This window comes from Pelodiscus sinensis, chromosome 1 (genome assembly GCF_049634645.1).
Source record: "Pelodiscus sinensis isolate JC-2024 chromosome 1, ASM4963464v1, whole genome shotgun sequence".
Classification (NCBI taxonomy): domain Eukaryota; kingdom Metazoa; phylum Chordata; order Testudines; family Trionychidae; genus Pelodiscus; species Pelodiscus sinensis.
In genome coordinates this window covers 162,813,389-162,834,637 of record NC_134711.1, presented here as the reverse complement: position 1 = coordinate 162,834,637, position 21,249 = coordinate 162,813,389, and the positions used below count along the sequence as shown (strand labels likewise).

At 47.4% G+C, this 21,249-nt stretch overlaps 1 protein-coding gene across 5 annotated transcripts in view; it reads right to left on the bottom strand.

Annotated features, from left to right (window-relative positions):
- Nucleotides 1–21,249, bottom strand: part of IGSF3 (immunoglobulin superfamily member 3) — a 152,699-nt gene that overhangs the window by 8,500 nt on the left and 122,950 nt on the right. For all 5 annotated transcript variants that reach the window (XM_075909263.1, XM_075909248.1, XM_075909275.1 and 2 more), the window contains 2 exons: nt 6,150–6,560; nt 2,360–2,767 (listed from right to left, as the gene is read on the bottom strand). In XM_075909263.1, coding sequence (XP_075765378.1) covers nt 2,360–2,767; nt 6,150–6,560 — 819 coding nt within the window. The remainder of the gene's footprint in view (nt 1–2,359; nt 2,768–6,149; nt 6,561–21,249) is intronic.

Genomic DNA, 21,249 nt, shown 5'->3' with positions numbered 1-21,249 from the left:
GTTCTAAGGAAATTCTAATATAAAAAAGCTTCATGCAGGTGATGTAAACTGCATGTACAAGTCAGTGGTTTGAGCTCATGTCCTTCAAGGAGGCCACAGGAGAAAATGGTGAAGATATGTCTTCAGATTCTTGATATGGGTAATATAAAACACAAGCAGGGCAAACCCAGGCCTCCTCGTAAAGCAGCAAATACAGGAAGGGCAAAACCCCAGTTTTTCTCCTTTTTGCAAGTTACTTACAAGGTAACTTCAGACTATGCTCAGTGAGTACTTTTCCAATTGCTCATAATTACTGATTTCCAAAAAATAAGCACAAAGAATCTCATGGAAGAATGAGTCACATGCTATGTTTGGAGCTTTTGTTCAGCCATTTTTGAGTTACTCGTGAACCAAACCAAAAAAAAAAATTGCTTTTCTTTAAGCCTAAATCAGTGTAGTTCTCTTCCCCTCTCTACCTCCCACACACAAACTCACACTCCCACAGCTCAAAGGAGGCTGAAGGGATTTCCTTCCACACTTCGCTAAATCATTCATCTCCGGGCTTAGAAAAGGTCTGGGAAGTTTCAGCCCAAATGGAGATTTATATACAATATTAGTTATACTGTGCGTAATCTACACTGTAATCACCTGGCGACACTGGGATCTTTCTGTTCACGCCAACTCAGCTGGAAATGTTTCCTAAGAAAAGATTTCATGGATATGAATTTTCACAATCCCCGAGACCATTTTTCCATTTAGGGGCACAAATTCTCTCCACAGGGAATTAAGTCCCTGCTAAAACCTTTCCAGTCTCCTGATATTTTGCCAGCCTCATTGCATATCCCCTGGGAGAAGTCCCAATGAAATAGTCTGGGAATGTGTGGAAAAAAACCCAAAACAAAAAAACCCCTATGACTGTATTCCCACGTGCTTACATCCAGAAAGGAATATGTATAATCTAGTCTGACTTTTTTCTCTAGTACAGGCCAGAGAATTTCAACCAGCGAGTCCTTCATCAAGCTCAATAATTTTTGGCTGAACTAGAGCATTGCAGTTAGAAAGGCATCCTGTCTTGATTCAAACACTTCAAAAGATGGAGAATCCACCACTTCCCTTGGTAAATTGTTCATTATCCTCACTGTTCAAAATGTGTGTCTTATTCCCAGTCTGAATTGGACTGGCTTTGCTTTCCAGCCCTTGGTTCTTGTCATGTGTGAAAGGCTGCAGACACAGGTGCTGGAAAGGCTGAGGAAGGGTTCTCTTCCCATGTCACTTTGTTGTATGTGGCACGAGCACATATTTGGCAGCAGCAGGGAACAAAGAAACTGCCATATCAGATCAGACCAGTGGACCACCCAGCCCAGACCCTGTCTCTGACAGCAGCCAGCCTCAGCTGTTTCAGAAGAAGGTGCAAGAAGCCCCCCAAAGTGAGCAGTTATGAAATAATCTCCCCCTAGCAGAAACTGCTTCCTAATTCCCTCATCAGGTAGAGAGCTGGGAGTTCTGTTTCCAGACGAGACAGGTCACAATATTGCTCTGCTTCAGTTTCTCCATATGGAGAATGGCAGTGATCCAGCTTGCTAAACAGCTTGGATAAAAGCTCCAATCTGAATGCCTGAAGAAGCTTTCAACCCATGTAATTATCTCCCATCAGATGCACATGCAAGACCATAAGGTTCCTTTACACAGATCTTTAAGTCACACGAGGTCGCATTTCAAACCAGAACATAGCACGTTTTTTAAAAAAAAGTCATTCGAATGATTTAAAAATGGAAAAAATATTTGGATATAAATTCCATGCTCTCCACACCCCTACTCCTCCATGGAGCCAGGGAGGTGCCAGTGTTTAAAAAAAACAATTCACAGGCCTTCCAGCCACAGCAGGGAAGAAGACAACTGACCCCCAAATCTTATTTCAGGATTTCTGTGTCTGCAGTACCCCTATGTTCTCCTTCCAGATTAACGAAGGGACACAGAGAAGTTAGCTCAAGCTGTTGCTATTGCCTGACCTTGCTGCCCCCAGTGCGGTGGCAGAGCATGGGGTGAGGCAAGAATGCAAAGAAAAGAGGGAGCTGGCAACGGGCATGGAAGAGTCATGCGGCTGCCATACCCCTCTCTCCTTCCCCAAATCAATCCTGAGCTGGCTGTTGAACATGCAGGCTGGAGTCAGACATGGCTTCCTCCTGTGTTCACTGGAGAAAGGACAGTCACATTGTCATGTTTGGGGAGTGCCACACAGAAAGTGGCAGATATGCCACTATAACAATGGTACGCCATTTCTCACTATGCAGCAAGCCAAGTCAGGACCCTCACAGTTTGGGAGGGAGAGGAAGGCTCTCTCTCTGGCACCTCCAGAGCCCAATGCATGCAACCAACTTACCTGGCTGTTTCACTGTGACCGTAGTCAGCCCAGAGAGGTCTTCTGCACGTTTGTACCACTGGTTACTGGGATCTAAGAGCCACTCCTCCACGCGGCAGTCATAGGCCCCGCTGTCTTGCACTGTCACATTCTGGAGGGTGAGCAGGTACAGGCCTGGGGAAGGACTTTCCAAATTCAACCTTCCCTTCAGGCCGCTCAGAGTTGCCAGGTCTCCATACTGCAGCGTGGCCTGGCGGCTCAGCTGTGCCACTGCCTCTTTCTCTGGGTGGCCAGATTTCCACACGTACCATTCCACTGACAGCTGTGATGTAGGGCTGGTCCGGTTGGTGACTGCACACTCTAGTGTCACCCACTGGTTCTCCAGAACCGTGAGGTTCTTCTGGGTCTGGTTCACCTGCAGGTGGTTGTCTGAGGGAGAAAACGAGAAAGAAATTAGAGCAATAAGGTGACTGCCACAACCACTGTCCTTTCTCACCCCAGCCACAACCAGAACCAGGCTCTCAGCTCTTTAGGGTTCCCTCTTTGTTTTGTGGAACATCTAGAAGAATTTAGGGTGTGGTAAAGAAAGAGAAGACTAGGATTTTCACAGGAGTCTTACATTCAATGGAATCGGGGGACCTAAATCTTATAGGGCCGCCCCCTTTTTTTTAGGCAAAATAAAGACAAAGGCACCTGGTCCCCATGGCACGGGGGCCAGAGAGGTACTGCAGGCACAGCAATCCTCTAATAGGATCTGGAGATTCTGAATGTAGATGACCTGGAGCTGAAGGGGGTCACCCATGCTGCCACTAGATAGGGAATTTCTCCTCCATTTGACCTACAACTTAAGAGGACACTGATGGTGGCTGCAATCAGCTATGTATGCACATAATGTATGTGTCCCAGACTCTGAACAAACTGCCAATGCAAACCCTCATAAAAGGCAAGGTTTGAGCTTCCCTGGCACAGTAGATGCCCTGTCACTACAGAACAGAGATGGGAGATAACGGATCTCTCATAACACTGAGTGGCATAGGGCGTAGGGGTGCAAAAGGCAACAGTGCATGACAACACTGCCCCTCTCATCTCATATGGATCCCCATGCGTGAGACACCCTCCACCCCTCTGAAATCTGTACTTCTCTGAATCAGAGTCAGAGGGTTTGTGCAGTGCTGTGAACAGCTGGGTTTGGTGTCCAATGGGCACTCAGGCCATATACTCTAGTGAGTCTGGCATGTTTCATGGTCTGGGTAAACAGACACGGCAACACCTGACGTAGATGCTAGAGACTGACCGTATGAGGACTGCAGGATAATGGCCTCTGTCATGCCTAGGCCCAGACTGCTGAAGCACTGAAGAACTGATTACCAGTAAAGAATTGTGAGCTGAGCCCTGCATCTGCGTATCATCTTTCTGCAGACCTGCCTGCCAGCTGCGCTCTTCCTCCGTCCTACCCCTGACCTACAGGGCATTCTTCCTCACCTGCAGGCATCTTCACTCCCAGAGGAAGCTGGAGCCCTCTGTTTGGGCAAGGCAGGCCCCTTCTCCAGGAGGAGGCCCGTTCATACGCCTCTGGAGGGAGACGTGGCTCGGGGAGGCTGCCAGCCCTTAAAGATTCTCTCCCCCCTCCCCGCAATAGCCCTGCTCCCCTGCGTCTCTGTGATTGGTGACTGCTTTGCAGAGAGGGGCAGGAGCCTGATTAATTCAGTACATCCTTATTACCTCCATTTCCCATCTCTGCCAATGACATCCTCTGCCATGGAAACCACCAGTAGAGCAGAACTCGCGCTCCCTGGCAGCCAGCTTCCCACCTCATTAAACTCATTACTCACATCTCTCATGCAGAGTGCAAGGAGCTGAGACACACTCCCGCCAGGATATTGGCATAGAGTAAAATTAAACTGGATAGGAAAGAGCCCTGCATGCACAGCTCTGCCAGGCACACGTGCTTGCCCCCTCTCATTAGGTCGCCAATCGCCACTCCGGCTGCAGGACACTGTCTCAGACAGAACCCTTCTTTGCTCCGGCAGGAGTTACACTCTGTCCACACTTACAGTTGATCAACAAAACTTTTATTGTTCCTGGCTTCTTAACTCCTCTGGCCCCTAAACAACAGAAGCTTTGCCGAGGCAAGTGCGAGTGTGAGCGCTGCTGTGTCAGCAGGCGTACTCTCCGGCCCACAAAGCAAAAGCCACTCCTGGGGGCTGGAAGTATTTGGGCAGTGAAAGAGCCAACAAACCATGTTCACACGCACTGACATTTAGCAACACAGCTGTGTCAACACAGCCTTGTTGTTAAAAGTTAAATAGTGTAGACATACCCTCACTTAACATTGACATGAGAAGGGCTGTCCCATGCTAGCTAAGCACAACCTCAACTTGAGCATTTCCCTTCCCAAGACAAAGCCCCAGACAAATAAAGGCATCTTCAACCCCTTCTCCAGAAAGATCTACCCTATGAGAGCTGCTGATCCCATCTCCTCCTCCCCCAAATCAATCCTCTGCTTTCAACACATTGAAATGTGCCATTCCACACACCCCCTCTTCATGGCAGATCCCCTTCCATCGTCTCCTCACACAGTCCTGCTCTAGCTTCTCTCCCAAACCCTTCAGAAGTGCGCCAAATGGCACCCTCCACTGTGCTGATTCATGACTTTCTGACTAAATCAAAAGATGGAAGTGAGGAGATGGAGTTGCATGGAGAGTGCAGGCCATGGGCTGCCTGAGCCAGGGAACTGTGGAGGCAAGGCAAGACTTGTGCCAGGCAACACTACTGTTTACCCCACTTCTGCAAAACATCCCCAATCCTAACATTGGGCCCCTTAAAACTCCATTTCCCAGTGCCAGCCATGTAGAAAGTAGCCAGTTCTCAAAGGACTTATGCATACACCCGGAAAAGTAAAATCACACTTCCTTATTGCTGTGGGAGGCAGGCTGCTCTTCACCTCCCCCTTTTTTAACAGTGTTAAAGCTCAGACGGATGGTAAAACACATCCCCAGCTGCATTCCTTATCCCATCGGTCTGTTTCCATTCCTGAACCTCCTGGGGTTTCCCTTGTGTGAGGGAGAAGGGGGCAGAGGGAGTCCTTGAGGACAGGGTCCCCATTTGAAGGGGAAGCTTCGCTGAGGGGCTGAGCTGTGTCACTCCCTCCTGGCAGGGTGAGCTGAAGAGTCCTGCTTGGTTTGGAAACCAGTCAGTCAGTTTAGGGAGGAAACAGACATCTCGAATGCAGATGATACAGGTGACAGTGGAACAGACTCAGGCTGCAAACGTGATACACACACGTAAGCCCCAGGTGCTCCTGGGGGCAAGCAGGCAGAAGGGCAGTGGCTCTAAGGTCCAGCATGACAGAGTAAGGCTGAGACGTCACTTATTCTAGCCTACCATTTAGCAGGGTCTCCGGGGCTGAAGGAAACAGGCGTGGAACGACTGACCTTTTTGCAGGAATGCCTGTACAGCTTTCTAACCACACACCACCCCAGCCAGAAGAGAGGGACTTGCAAGATCCCAGCACTGCTGCTGGGAGGGGAGGCACATTCCAAGAGCAGGCAGCGAGCAAGGGGATGTGCGGCAAAGTGGTAAGAGAAGCCTGGCTCCAGTTTGGCCCTGGCTGTGAGGGAAGGCCGGTGCGACTGGGCCCAGTTTGGGAACAAAGGTTTAGCGTGTGAGAGGGAGGAAAGAGAGAGGGATTTAGCTCAATTGGGCCAAACTTGAGCATGAAGATTTAGTTCAGCTGCAGTTCTTGGGCACAGTTAATGGCTGGGGCGAGGGTTTGCTGGGGAACGCGCCCTTTTGGCATGGTCCGTGTTACCTGGCTGCTTGACGGTGACCTCGGTTCGCCCAGACACCTCCTCCGCCAGCTTGTACCAGGCATGGTTGGGGCTGAGCAGCCACTCCTCCACATGGCAGTAGTAGCTGCCGCTGTCACTGACCTCGGCCCGCTGGACAGTAAGGCTGAAGAGCCCCCCGGAGGAGGACCTCTCGAACAGCAGCCTCCCCCGCAGCCCCTCCTCCTCGGCGTAGGTGCCGTACTCGAAAGCAGAGCTGTGGGTTGTCTTGAGGATGAGCTTGCCATCGGCGTCGGACGGCTTGTGGACGTACCACAGCACCGCGAAGTGAGAGTCTGGGCTGGTCTGCGATTTCACGGAGCAGTTCAGCGGGATGGGCCTGCTCTCCACCAGGGTGATGCTCCGCTTCGATTTGCTGACCTGCAGCTTGGTCACTAGGAGGAAGACAAGGGGAGAAGGAGACAAAGAAGATTATTAAGACAAAGCGCCACGCCCCACACGCACAGCCCTCCCCCTACATGCTGTCTCCTTCAGTCTGCCTGCCCTCTCCTTGTTTGAGGCTAAACAGGCCCTCGAGCCAGAGGAATTTAGAGAGCCCTGAACTGAATCTCCTTCCCTTCATTTCCATGAACTCCCCCCCAGCTCCCTCTGTGAGAGGCCTGGTTTCTCACAGGTGCCTCAGGCCCCCTTAGAAGAATGCTGCCTTAATCCAGGCTGGCTGTAGGCATCCGGCCTAGCAGGAGATTCACATACATCATCTGTTCTCCAGGGGGTCCAATTTCCTCCATCCCTAGAGCTGCACTTTCTATGCCAACACTTGTTTTTCCAATGGTTCCAACTCAGGCCTCCATGCTGCTGCCCCAGAAAGCCACCTGCAGATAGCCCATGTTAGAAAAACCACCCTGCCGCGCCCCATTCACTTCACTGAACTGAAAGCTTTGGAAAGGCTATTTGGGACCAGATCAACAGGGATGTTAAAACATGAGCATGTGAGAAACAGCTATTCATCTGGAACAGAAGAGGAAGGAAGCAGAGTCTGGTTAGTGGTCAAAACCCGTGATGGAGAGTCAGGAATTCTGTGCCAAGTTCTGCCACGTACTTGCTGTCTGATCTCGGGCAAATCACAGAAAACTCCACACTCTTAGCTCCCCTTCCCACCCCCTAAACCTATTACTTTCACCAGTTCAGCTCCCCAGTGGCAGTAAAAGAGACTGCACTAGTGAATTCAACACACAACACCCAATGGTATTTCAGCCACTGTATTTAGATTTGCTTTGAACAGGGAGACAAAACCCTGCTACCCTCTCTATGCTGAAACAAGAATCATGGACTGACAGGCTTTTCATTGTATGCCATGGGCTATATCTAATAAAACGGGCCTCATTCCCGAACTAGTGTCTCTAGCAACTACTGTAAACACAAACAGAATAAGTCTCAGGGGGGTAGCTGTGCACAGCCACCCCAACTGAATTTGTCGCGTTAACACTGGTCCTACATTTGATAAGTAACACTCTTCTTTTGTTATACTAGTGGGCATATTTATTGTTTTAGAATGTCACTCTGTGGCCCACCGCCCCTCCCTGGTACTCCAGGGCGTGGAAACCATGCAGCCTCCCCTCTCCCCACATACCCTTGGCTAAGACCCTGTACTCCCAGACCCCTCTAAATTCCTTCCCCCCGGGGAGACTCTGCACCCTCCAACACCCCTTCCTCTGAGACCCCGCACTCCCAGCCTGCTCCTGCCCCCTCCCCCTGGCCACACACCCACCACTAGCCTGCCCTTGCACCCTCCCCTGCCGTTGCATCCTCCCCCCATGCCAGACACCCTCCCCCCAGCTAGACACCTACCTCCAGAGGGGGGTTGGCGAGTGTAGCGAGCAGGGGGCGCAGCCCCATAGTGTGTGTGTGTGTGTGTATACACACACACACCCACCCACACCCACACTTCTCCCTGCCTCTGTAAATTCCACTCCAATTCATCTGATGAAGTGAGTTTTACCCACAAAAGCTTATGCCTTAATAAAGCTATTCGTCTCTAAAATGCCACAGGACTCCTTGTTGTTTTTACAAACAAAATAGTGCCGGTCCTGCAATTTTGGGGCTGTCTGGGATTCAATATGCCCAAAATCCCACTGAACCGAGATCTGAAGTGAGAAGCAGGGTATGAGTAGACCCACAACTGGGCCCAGTCAACATCTGACTCAGTCCATCTCCCTTCCTCCCGGGTCTAGCAAACTGGGATAGAGTTACCACCATAGAACAGCTGATATAGGAAATAGATTGGGATAAAGTACTGGGGAGAGGAATAGGATGGGGGAACCCAGACTTCACAGTTAGAAGGGATTTACCCCAAGTCCCTGCACAGAGGGCACTAATGGATCACCATACAAGCTAATGAGAGTCAGACCCATAAGTACTCAGATAGAATAACTCCAGATGCAGTGAGGAATGAGCGCTGGTGCTTCTGGCAGATGGCATCTTCCCCTCCATGTCAGCACTGCCCCAGTTCCCCGACATGCTGTTTTCTTTGCTAATGGAAGTGCCATCTTTCAGATCAGAGTTATTCATGCTGCTCTTGGTGCATGTAGCTCTATAATGCCCACAAGAGCCAGACACCCAAAGGTCCAAATCAGGTAATTACAATTTCTACCTAAATTTCACCTGCATTTTTTGTGTCTGTTGGTGATGTGACGGTCCTATTATGCATTAACCCCATTGGAGAAAAATTAGCCAGTGCTCAGCACCCACTGTCAGCCAAGTTCCTACGGCTACCTCTCTTCTCGCCCCCAGTGCCTCTTGCTCACTAGCACCCCTGCTGATCTACTCTTCCTCCTCCCTCCCAGACTCTCCCGCCCCCATGACAATAGCTGTTTCATTGTGTTCAGAGGCTCTGGGAGGGAGAGGGTGGAAAAAGGTAGGGCCAGGGTGGGGACTTGGGGGAAGAGGCAGAGCAGAGTAAGGGCAGGGGTGAAAGTTGAGTGTGAGTGTGAGTGGTGGGGGCGGGGAGAGGTGTCAAACAACCCTCTGGCCAGAGGAGAAGTCGATGCCTATGCTTTCCTGAATGGCTATATTGTGTTGCTGTGTATGGTAGTACTGCTGCTGTGTTTCGCTCCAGGCATTTTTGTGCTGGGAGAAGGGATTCTGTACACAGTTTGTAAAACTATTATTGATGTTTACAAAGCATCCTGGGAACAAGGGATACCACAGGACTATAGGATGGGATGCTCAACTGGCGGATCAAAGGAGTGCTGCAGATTTACACCAGCTGAGGATTTGTCCCCACCAGTTCTATTTATTAGGAAGCAATGCGGTCTCCTCCCACCGACTTCTACAATCTCAACTGCCCAGTCAGCCAAGCAGAATGTGTGTGACAGAAGGGCACACACACAAACAGCATCAAATGGAAGGAAGAGGCTCCCCCGACAAGGGCACTTTCCTGCTCTAAGATAACAGCTGAAGATACGGTCCTACTATCACATACAAGTCCTTTGGGAGCCTGTACTGCCTTTGGCTTTAATCAGTATGCTAACAAAGAGTAGAGAACTGTGTTATGGAATGGTACACTGGGAGTGGGGGCTAGGAGGGGTGTATGTGTGGGAATAGCCCCCAGCTCTCGTCTCTGGGGATTTACTTAATAGAGAGATTTAGGCTCATGCTGCTCTATTCCTCCTAGCCCAATCCACCAAGCAGGTTGCACCAAGACCCACTGCGCCTCTGGCTCATTCTAGGTGGGAAAAGGTTATTTCAAGTCTTAAACCAGTCCTCCAGTTCCTAGGATGAAAACCAATAAAAAAAAGGAAGGCAAATCTCAGCAGCTCGTTTCTACCCCCTTCAATCCCCTTTCCAGCAGTTTATTTTTAATTGGTACAGGATTATTTTCTGCAACTGTTGCTAAGGAAACCTCAGTTGCTATAGCAACTGTATATGTTAAATTGCTTGCTTATATCTATTAAAATTCACTATATACACATGCTGTGAGTTGTGGGGACATACTGTATCTCTGTACACATGCCCATGGTGTATACTGTATCTATAATAGAAACATGAAAAATAGAGATTTTTAAAAATCCCTCCTACTTTCCTTCCCACATTACAGCACTTCAAGGGGAGGAGAGCTGAGAGGACAGAGAAGGGATATTTTTAAGGCTGGTGCTTCTGGGCAACAGACCCATGTCTCACATGGGAAGGATCTTTTCTACTGATGTGGTAAAAGTGCAGTCCCAGATAAAAAAAATAGCGATTCTCTCACACACACACACACACACACACACACACACACACACACACACACACACACACACGTATTTCACCAGTGGTGGCCAGTACTGCATCTCCATCACTGGCAGCTACAGTGTGGACACGGATCAGAAGTTTGTACCACCACTTCATGTAAGCCTGGCTCTGAGACCAGCTCAGTCCCAGGAACAGCACAGCTTCCATGTTAGCAACAGGTCTTAAAATACAACTCATTGTTCTAGTCTAGACGTGCCCTTAGAAAACACCCGTACTGTTTTTTGCTCCCTTTCTACAACCTAGAAGCTGTGCACCCCACAGACTGGTGGGTATGCTCTGAGAGGTGTGCCTGAAGTAACTCCAGAATCAGGCAGAGAGCTAAGAAGCAATCTGGTACTATTCCTGACACGGGACGATAAATCCTTCACCTAGACACTGGATAAAAAGCAGAAATTATTGTGGGAGTTTGTTACACATATGTTATTAGGTGAGAAATTGCTCTGATTGCCTCCACTTGTCTCAGAAGCTTTTTGTGCTTAGAAGGTTTTGGAACATGTACTTTTTCTAATGTTTAAAATTCTACAGTAGCTGACAAAGTTGATAGAGACACAGTGGCACAGAATACTCGGAGGACCTACCTCAGCCAGACAGGGACAGGGAGATTGTTTCAATACAGATCTGGGCTCTGCTGTTTCTTTTGTGGCTTTATGGTTCATCTTCAGATGCATGTGAGAGACATGGCAATTATATTGGCCTGAGATAGCATTTGGTTTCAGGCACTGCACTCTCCATGGGCCAACCCTCCAAGTCCTTCTTCAGGAGAACTTCCCATCCCTTCAGTATGAGATTGGCCTGAACAGAAAGAGAGCAAGGGGCGTGGCTCTACAATTCTAAACTGATGCAGTTTTCCTGGAGTTATCATGCTGCACTGCAAAACACCATGAGTAGTGTGCACAGTGATGTGGAGTCACAACTACACAGCACTCTTTGCTAAGCTGTCAAGAGACCAACACTCTCTTAATGGGTCTCAAGACACCTGCTCAATGGAGCCCTGGGAAACAGGTGTGTGTTCTGGTAAAGATATTCTGCAGATAAACTGCAAACCATAATCCAGTCTCTACCCTGTTTCTTGGATTCCCCTAGAGAGAGGAAGAGAGTAAAGAGGATGGTAACTTCATGTAGTATTACTGACTGCTGATATAACACTAACACATAATTTACACCGGCAACGAGACCAATATCGTTGTTAAATCTGGTGCTGCTAGCATAGTTTCCTAGCCACCAATGGCCAAGTATAACAGTGCAGAGTGTGTGAAGTGCCTGTTAAATTGGCTTTTTGCAGCTGTGTCTGTCAAACACAAGCTATTTAGCCCTGGGGTGGAACACCACAGCTATTTAACAGCACGAAGCAGCAGTACACACACATTCACAAGTAACCTGATAGCTGTAGAGGGGATTCCAGGAGGTTAAATGGGTAACTACCCAAGTTGGAATTTGGCCAGGATTTAACATCCCTCTTCTTGGGAAGAATATGGCAGAGGAAATTTGATAATCACAAAGAGGTCAGCATTTCTCATGGCTCAAAGAAAAACACCTCCAGCCACAGAATATCCTTATATTACTTCCATACTGAGCCACTAGCATAACTTTCTGCAGCACCCTGTGCTTTTCATGGAGGTTTCCCACCTTGGTGCTGTATGATGAGGCCCGTCCCTCAAAATCACAAACAAGATGGCATGGCTGCCGACAAACAGTGCATGCACACCACAGAAATGGAAATCATTGCCTTTGCAGCTGAAGCCATTCCCTAATGCATATGAACACAAATATACATCGGGCATGTACGTTGCAGGAGACAACGCGTCTAGTAATTGCAACAGGGAAGGCTGGAAAGAGAATTCAACTGACAGCTCTTATTTAATTTTTTACTGACTTGCTGTGTTGGTTCAGTCATTTAATTTCTGTGCCTCGCTTTCCTCACCTGCAGTAAGCACTTTACCAACCTTTGTAAAACACTTTGAAAATCGGCAGCTAAAAAGTGTTCCATAGAGGCAACTATCAGTGCTGCTCTTTGTAAGGCCGGTTAAAGGCCTCCCCTTGTAGCTGCCAAGAAAAATCCACCTCAGAGTCCCACTGTGGGCAGACAGGAGGCTTTACTCGCCTATCAAAAATTCTAGGAACCAAGATAATTAACATGGCTGAAAATGCTCCCAGCAGTGTTCTCTTTTAAGGGCGGGGGGGTAGGGAGGGAGTAAAGCTGTGTTACTCTGGTAATTTTCAGGAAGTGCTAGTCCTGCCAAGGGCACCCCAGGGAGACCCAGGGGAGAGCACTCATCTGTTCAGGGAAGGGAGAGGAATCAAGGGCTGCCTTGTCCCACTTTGAAGATTGTCACCTTTGGAGGAGAGCTTTTGCAGAAACAGTGTCTCTCCCCCAGAGAGAACGTATGAACTATTACAAAGTTTCCCAGCAATTGCCCTAGTTTTAAAAGCTTCTGATAGAATTTGGCTGTTGTGGGGGGAGAGGGGAAGGGTAGACGGCAGAGGTGGATCCAAATCCAAAGAGGCCTTGTGCGAAATATGCTGGAAAAAGGTTGACCCACCAACGGGAGTGTGACTGCATGAACTCATAGCTGATGCCCCACAGGATCAAGATTTAATTCTTACATACAAGGTGGTTTTAGGAGCTGCCAGTCTCCTCAGAGTGTTAGGCTAGTGGATCGTAAAGGATTAATTACAGCCCGGGGGGTCTGCTGGAAAGAGTAGGAAGGAAAATGGGCTGTGACTTGCCTCCTGGTAAGATGCTCGGGGACCGGACAAACGGAGCCAGATCCCCACGAAGACTGTCATACATAAGAGCAACGGATCAGTTCCTGAAGCAGTGGGGCACCCAGAACTGCAGCCCCATCCAGAGCAGTTGCTCAAGCGCTGTGTGTCATCCAAGGAGAGCCCTGCAGGGTGGGCTGAGACTCTTGCCACCCCCTCTAACGCCAGACAGCCCCCATGCTGCAGACAGGAACTGCCACTCAAACCTCCCTCCTTCCTGTCAGTTCCTTCAGAGACAAAGGACAGTTCAGTGGGCACTAGCCTGAGACTCAAGAGCTTTGGGTTCAGTTCCCTGCCGAGACACAAGCTTGAGTCAAGTCACTCGTGTGTCTGCACCTCAGTTTCCCGTAATGTAAAATGGAAATAACAGGACATCCCTACCTTATGAGGCACTCGGGCACAACGGTAATGGGAACCAGAGAAGTACCTCATACAGTTCCTGATTCAGGACTGGCAGCAGGAAAATGGGTGGGTAAGGAGGATGCAAGACCACTGAATTAGCAGGCAGGGAAGAAGACAATTAAGAACAGATAAAGGAGAAGAGTAAAGGAAGGAAATGAAAGCAGAAGGGCTGGTCAGGTTAGGGTGCCTACTGGAGGGGCCAGGAAGCAGAAGAAGGTTCTCCAAGGGTTTAAACATTAAATACAAATCACCACGAAGCAGAGAGAGACGTCAACGTAAGGGCCATTTCCCTGGAGATGCCAGGAACATGGCACTATAGCTCCTGCTACTGTTCCTCTCTTTTAATAGAGCACAATTCCTGCTGAAACTGGATTAGCAGTGCTGCAAATTGCATTAGCCAACATGGGCGGCTGGCTGGTGGGATGAGAGCATGAGAAGAGGAAATAGCATTAGGCTTTGCCTGCTATTATTACTGCTGTTATTAACTTGTCACTTTGCTGTAGTGTTCCTATAACAATGAATGATTGCCTGCAAACAGGGCGACATGATTGAATTACTGGGGAGAACAGCTCCATGGAAAGGTAAGAAGGCCTCTTTCCTGAGGATCTTTCAGTTGCTGTCCAAGTCCAGCACGGACAAGACGCAGACAGAAAAGCCACTGAAGGAAGCTGACTAGCCATTCAGACTTCCAGCCGTGGTTCTGAAAGTAGCATTCTCCCTTCCGCATAGGAGCCACTTTTGTATGTGCAGCACTGCACACTGATCGCACAATGACAAACACTTTATATTTGTATGAGCTTAATTCCGATTTAGTTCCTCACACATCTATTTGGTGCAGACAACTCAGATACCCAGAACTGATCCTACACTTGCTGTTGGTGTACCAGCAAAGGCTCTTGCAGACGCTTCTAGGTCCTTCATGTAAGACATTCATGTAAGACAGATAAGGAACAAATAAGTGTCATGCGACAGTGGTAAAGAATCACAGAAAGAGCAGTTCTGTGTCCACTTCACTGCACATCATCTGCTTAGAGGTTTCCTCCCATTCCTTCCTGCCTCACCTGTTATTGATTTCAAGAAACAGCACACCTACCATGTATTCATCAGGGCAAAGGTATTTAAAACAGTTAGGCCATGTCTTCACTATGCAGAAGATTGACACTGCCATGGTCAGTCTCCCAGGATTTGATTTAGCGGGTCTACTGAAGACCACTAAATCAAACTCAGAGGGCATCTGTTGGTGCTGGTATTGCTGCATCTCATGAGGAATAAGGGAAGCCGATGGGAGCATTTGGAATAAGGGAAGCCGACGGGAGCATATAACATAGGTCAGCTCTAGCTACGTAACTAGCATATCTTAATTCGATCTTCCACCATAGTGTAGACCGGACTTATGTTACCGTTTGTCCTGTAAGAGATGGAGCTGCTCCTTCCCCCCTCCCCCCAACAGAGAGCGGCCTCTGTTAGTTCAGTAATACGCTTTACTACTCCAGTCTTCTCTTCCCGCTCCTTGGGTGGCCTTGGACTGGCACTCTCCAGACTGTGCTGCAAAGGAGGAATAGCCTCCCTCTATCAATGGAATAGCATTGGTCCTCCATTTTCACCTAGCACTGTCCCATGTTCCTCTAAGTTTTATGAGGTCCCTCTCTATAACCATGATTTGATCAGAATGGCTTGAGTTGGCTCCAGTAGGTCCCTTATTCACGTTACCTCTAACATTTCTTTAGCCCTCAAGATCACAGTTCTTCTGCCCACAACACAATATTCTTGGATATGCAGCATAAACAATATCTGTGAAACCCAAGGCCAGCACTATGGGGCTCCCTTAGCCATGGGGAACATTCCTAGGATAGGACAGACAGTGATCCAGTCCACTTCCCTGACAGACGCATACAACAATGCTTGATTCCAGCAGCACACTGCACTCTGCAAGCTTCAGTGCATGCTCAATACAGCCAGCATGAGCTAAGAGCTTACGTCCATATGTACCAAGCTCAGATAAATCTACTGCAATACTGCAGCTATCCAAACCTCTGCCTAATCATCGACATCGGTACTAGTAATTTTCCAGAAAACAACTGATTTCCATTATATTTAGTGCCACAACATTTTGGGCAAGAGAATTTTAAACTCCGGTGCTTCTCAATCTTTACTGCAAGGGGTCTGGCAAATTGATTATAGCCTCCCCACTTTTCCCCAAACCCCATCGTATCCTGGAAGAATCCTGCTGAATCAGTGAAAAGTGAATTCCTTGCATTAAGTGTGGGTGTCATGTTTAGCTGCGCAGACCTCTGAAAGCAATCACAAATTGAGGGAAATGCTTATTACCTGTATTCCAGGATTCACCCACCCCCCATTTCACCTCCGCCTCAAATCCCTTGGAGTCCCACAGTGTCTTGGCCCATCTTTCCAGTCACAGCAATTTCGCTGAAACACCTTCCAGAGCCCATGAGTATCGCTCGAGTCAGCCAAAGGGCTGCACTCAAGGGCTACAGAAGGCCCTCTTCACACATCAAAGCTGAAAGCACCCCCTTTGGAGGGTGACTGACAGCAGATTTCAGCCAATGGCTCATCAAGCCTCCATGAATGGCTGACCTGCTACCTTCCCCTAGCAATCAGGGATTCTGCACCATGGCAGCCCTGCTATAGGAGAACGATTTGAGAGATTCCCATTGCTGCACAGTAGAGGCTTGCAGTACCAGCTACAGTAAGACTGTAGAGGATGTGGACTTGCTTCCCACCAGGGGACAGACTCAGACCTCCGCCCCTCATTTCAGACACGTCACTGAACAGCTATCAAATGGCAACAACTCTCAGCCACTGCCTGGGGACAGGTATGAATACGTGACCAAAAATGCCCCCCCCCCCTCACTTTTTTGAAATCAGGAAGCCCCATGTAATGAAGTATAAAGGAGGAGGCCAATGTGTCCTACTGATGAGCAGGAAAAAAAAAAAAAACTGATAACCAGGAGGTCCCAAGTTCCAGTCCTGGCTGAACCACTACATCGGGGCTACTCAACACGCGGTCCGCAGGCTGCATGCAGCCCACAGCCCGCTTGTTTGTGGCCCACGGTGCAGTTTGGGTTTACAGAGGGCTCAACACATGGCCTGCGGGTGGGATCCTTTGAACATGGCCTCCACTAGGAACACTCCACAACGGCGAGGCATCTCCCAGGTGGGGTGAGCACTGAAAGATGCATGTGGACGGGCTGGCTGGAACAGAGGGTACAGGGTGACGATGTGTCTAGCCCGCAGGGAGGAGGTGCCAGGAGCACCGGGGCATTGTGGGAAGTGCTGGCTGCTTAGCCTTGTGGGCAGAGTCTGAGAGGTGCTGACTGGCTCACACTGGCCACACTTGGGTCTGGTGCTGCAGCTTAATGCTTAAACTTTGTATTCATGCCCGGCAGTGTGAAAGAAGCTATTTGCATTGCGTATATATCTGCACGTATATGCAACCACACTTAAGTTGCGGCCCTCGGCATGTGCTAGGAGTATCACTGTGGCCCCCGGGGCTTCCCAAGTTGAGTAGCCCTGCACTACATGGTCTCTGAGAAATTATCTGATCTTGTGTGAATGCTCAGGCCAGTCCAGTTTAAAAAAAGCAAGAGCTTTACTAGATTAAATAAATGCTGGCCTTTCCTGGAGGAAAATAATTACAATAATGTTCAAAGTTGACAACAATTATGGTTTTAAAGCTACACATAAATTAGTGCTCACCCATTAATAACAGAAGTCTTTCTGCCATATTAAAACCTCAAAAACAAACAAACATGATATAAGGCATTGGAATAGGATTCCCAGCACAAGCTGTATCTGCCATCAAAACAAAATAGTCACTGATCACTTGTAAATTAAAATATGGAGCTGGAAAAGCTGCAAGAGAGAATCTGCAGCAAGTGGCAGACACAGATGGCAAAACCCATATACTGATCAATTTAATCAATGTCCCATCAAAAAGGTTTCACATAAAGAGCACTGGCACAAAACGGAGAAAACATTTAATTAAACTCTGCACAAAAAGCAAGTTACATACACTACTGCCACAAAACAAATCTGCCTATTTTATTTTGGAGAGAATTCATTAATGGAAGCCACCTGCAAAAGGTGCATGCAGTTTGTACATACACGAACTAGGTATCTGTCTACCTAATATGTGTGTAGTTCAGGGCTGGGCAAGATGCAGCCTAGGGGTCGGATGCGGTGCACCTAACACTTTGATCTGGCCCGCGGTCTGCATCTGGCACTTTCTGTTTATATCCTGCTGCCTTTGACAGGCGGTGGCTCAGGCAGCAGGATCCTTTTTAAATGGCTCACAGCTAGGGTTGCCAGGTGTCCGGTTTTGAAGCAGACAGTCAAGTATTTGAACTTTCTGTTCGGGAAATAAATTGAGGAAAATATAAATGAGAAAATATAAATGTCCGGTATTTTCTAAATAAGATGTAATATAGATTGTGACGCAATGTCAAGTGTGTCTGGTATTTTTGTTGAAACCATCTGGCAACTCTACTTGCAGCTTAGTCGTGGCACTATCCCAGCTGTGGCTGAAGTGGTGAGCCCTTTTAAACATCTGCAGCAACTCTGGGTGGGTCCAGGAAACACAATAGCAGTGGGGCCAGGAGCTGCAAGGCCTTTGCTGTGTTTTTAATTCAAAGCCTCTGGCACTAGACAACTCTAGGAGGATAGTTTCCAGGTTCACTCCTTCTAGCAAGGCCCCTCACCTCTTCAAGGGGTGGAGCTGGCCTGTAACCACATGCCAAAATTCATTAAGTACCCCCTCTCCTCCCCCCCCCACGAAAATTATTGCCCACCCTGGTGTAGTTATTTGATTTGCACACACAAATATATATATGTGATTCAGAAACTTCTTTTGAAAATGTGGCTTTACATGGCTTGTCCACAGACTGACAAATAGAAGCCGGAATGTTGGTGATGGTTAGAGAATTCACCTTCCCACAATTAAGAGAACATTTTACCATTACAGGAATAGTTTAGGAGCGAAGAGATGTAGGGCTGTATCCACACTACACGTGCGTGACTGTAACATAGATACGTCCTATGTTTACAGAAGGGGTTTTCCTCTGTTAAAATAGGTAATCCAACTGTTCAAGATGCAGTAGCTAGGTTGATGGAAGAATTCTTCCATCAGCCTAGCTGCTTCCACACTGGAGTTTAGCTCAATATCACTATGATGATCAGGGTGCAAAAATGTTCACATGCTCGAGCAACACAGCTATGTTGATCTCATTTTTGAGTGTAGTCTAGGTCTAGCAGGTTCCACCTTCCAGACCTAATAAGCCTACAAGATTTCTAGGACTGCCATCTAAGTAAGTTTTCCCGATTTTGTTGTCTTGGTAAATTATTTAGTCAGGCACTGCAAATATATAACTTCCCACAATACATGTATCAGGAAATGGTCATCGTAAACAGGGTCACAGGGGGAACAAACCGAAGATCCATTGAACGAGATACCCTGCTTTCTTGCTGTATTATTTTTAAATGGGTGCCTAAAATTAGGCTTCTAGATTAATGTTTATGCATTTAGACATGGATTTGGGAGTCTAAATAGGAACCTATTGTGAGAGATTGACAATATCCTGGACAAACCCTATGGAATTAAGATAAAACTTTACTGAAAAAGAGTTAATGCCATTGTGTCCATTGAGTTAAAAATGTAATTGAGTATGTTATTGTGGAAGTATATGTAACGCCTCTAGGAGATTTACTAACACAATCTCTGGAAAGTATTAGAAATTTCAAAGAACTGTTTGGAATAATCCATGTGAAGTGGGAAAAGCAAAATTTCCCTCCAAACTCAGTCTTTTGAAGCTATGACCTGGGAATAGAGCCCCATTGTCTACTACATACCTGCTCCTGCAACTTCCAGATCAAAGATCTCCCAAACTGGTTCCCACCAGCAGTAGCTTCTGCTCCCCCTGGATATAGAGGCAGGAAGGGTGTGTGTGTAAGCGACTAGTCAATTCAACTACCAATAAGCCTATGCTTATCGGATAGTCAGCTAGTCACTTACATCCCTACTATAGAGGGGGAAGATCGGTGAAACTGTCCTGAACTGACACCTTTAAAAAAATTGTATCAGGTGCTACAGTCAAACAGAGCTCAAATCCAGCAGGTATATCCTCTTTTGGACTGATGCCAGATGCGTCAGTAGAAAGAGTGTGCGTGGGGGGAAGGAATCAGCCTTTTACACTTGATTATGAACCAATAGCTTTAAAAGGAAAATTAAACTAATTTGTTTTACTCAGCACAGAAGTATTACATTTCACAGGGCTACTGGGAAAAACAGTGAACTTCTGACTTTAAACAGTTTTCCTTCCCATTTGTATTTTTGTGCCTTACATGGCAGGTAGCTGTATGACTGAAGATTAAAGCCACCTGCAATACTGCCAACTACATAAGCCCAGTAGAAAACACTGTGAATCAGTGTGTTAAATCAATATTCAGGCAGGCTGGAGACTAGTGTCACAATGCCAGGAGGTTCAGCACAGATCTGAAGGAAAGGGTGAAAAGTACATTGACCATCTGTGCAGAAGAACAAAAAGAGGAACAGTCAATGTGGCACAGTGATTAAAAAAGCAACTACAAATCTGCATTGCATATCTAGGGGGAGCATATTAAAACAAGGGAAAGAGCTCTTTCCTTTCACACAGCACTGGTTAGATAACAGCTGGTGTGACCTGTACAACTTGTGAGTGGAAACCTTGTAGCCTCATGTTTAACAAATGCCCAGGATTCAGTCATTTAGCCTCTACCATTCTATTCCTTTTTCTGACACTGCCTTAATGCATGGCCGCTGGAAAAACCACCATCTCTGCAATTCGGTATCCCCATCAGTATCATGGAGGCGAACTTTACCTTACAGGGGACAGAGTGCTCTAAGAATTCACGTCCATCAAAAAGCTTTGAAGATGGACAGTGCCAAATATTTTGTGCATGATAATTTAGAAGGATATGGGTGTTGGCTGGGGAGAAGTATAATGATAAAGCATGGAGAGGTAGCACGAAAATGCAACTGAGAATGGAGACAAGTTCTGGATTAAGTGGTAGAACCCAAGCCCTTAGAAATCCTTAGATCTTAGACAAGCACTAGATGGGCAAGCATTCCTGCAATCAGCCAAGTAGTACATGGACTAAACTGACCATATAGCAGTGGTTCCCAAACTCTTTGGCCTGTGGACAACCCCACTCAATGTAAACTTTTCCGCGGACCACTAATTAGTAATGGAAACTTACCGTTAGTTATATAATTACACCTGAGCCATTTTGCTAGTGCTGCAGCTAGGGAGACTGGTTTAATTTAAATTATTAAACAGATTGAGCACTTTAACTCTCTCATGTTAGTTTATCAAATTTCATTTTAAATTAAGTAAAATATTAATTTATGTCCAATACAAAAGGTTTCAATGTTTTCTTTATTTATGGTAGGGGTGGGGAACCTTTTTTTGCCAATGACACAGAAAAATCAGTTGGGGACCACACAAGTGAGAAGCAAAAAAACTCCTCCCAAAACCCCCAACCGAGACACTTCACTCCTCTGCAGTTCCAGCCCCACGGGGTAAAGGGGAGGTACAGGGAGGACTGAGGTTTAGGGTGTTCCATAGGCCAGATTCTGGCGTTCCAGAATTAGTGGATTATATGGACTCAGTT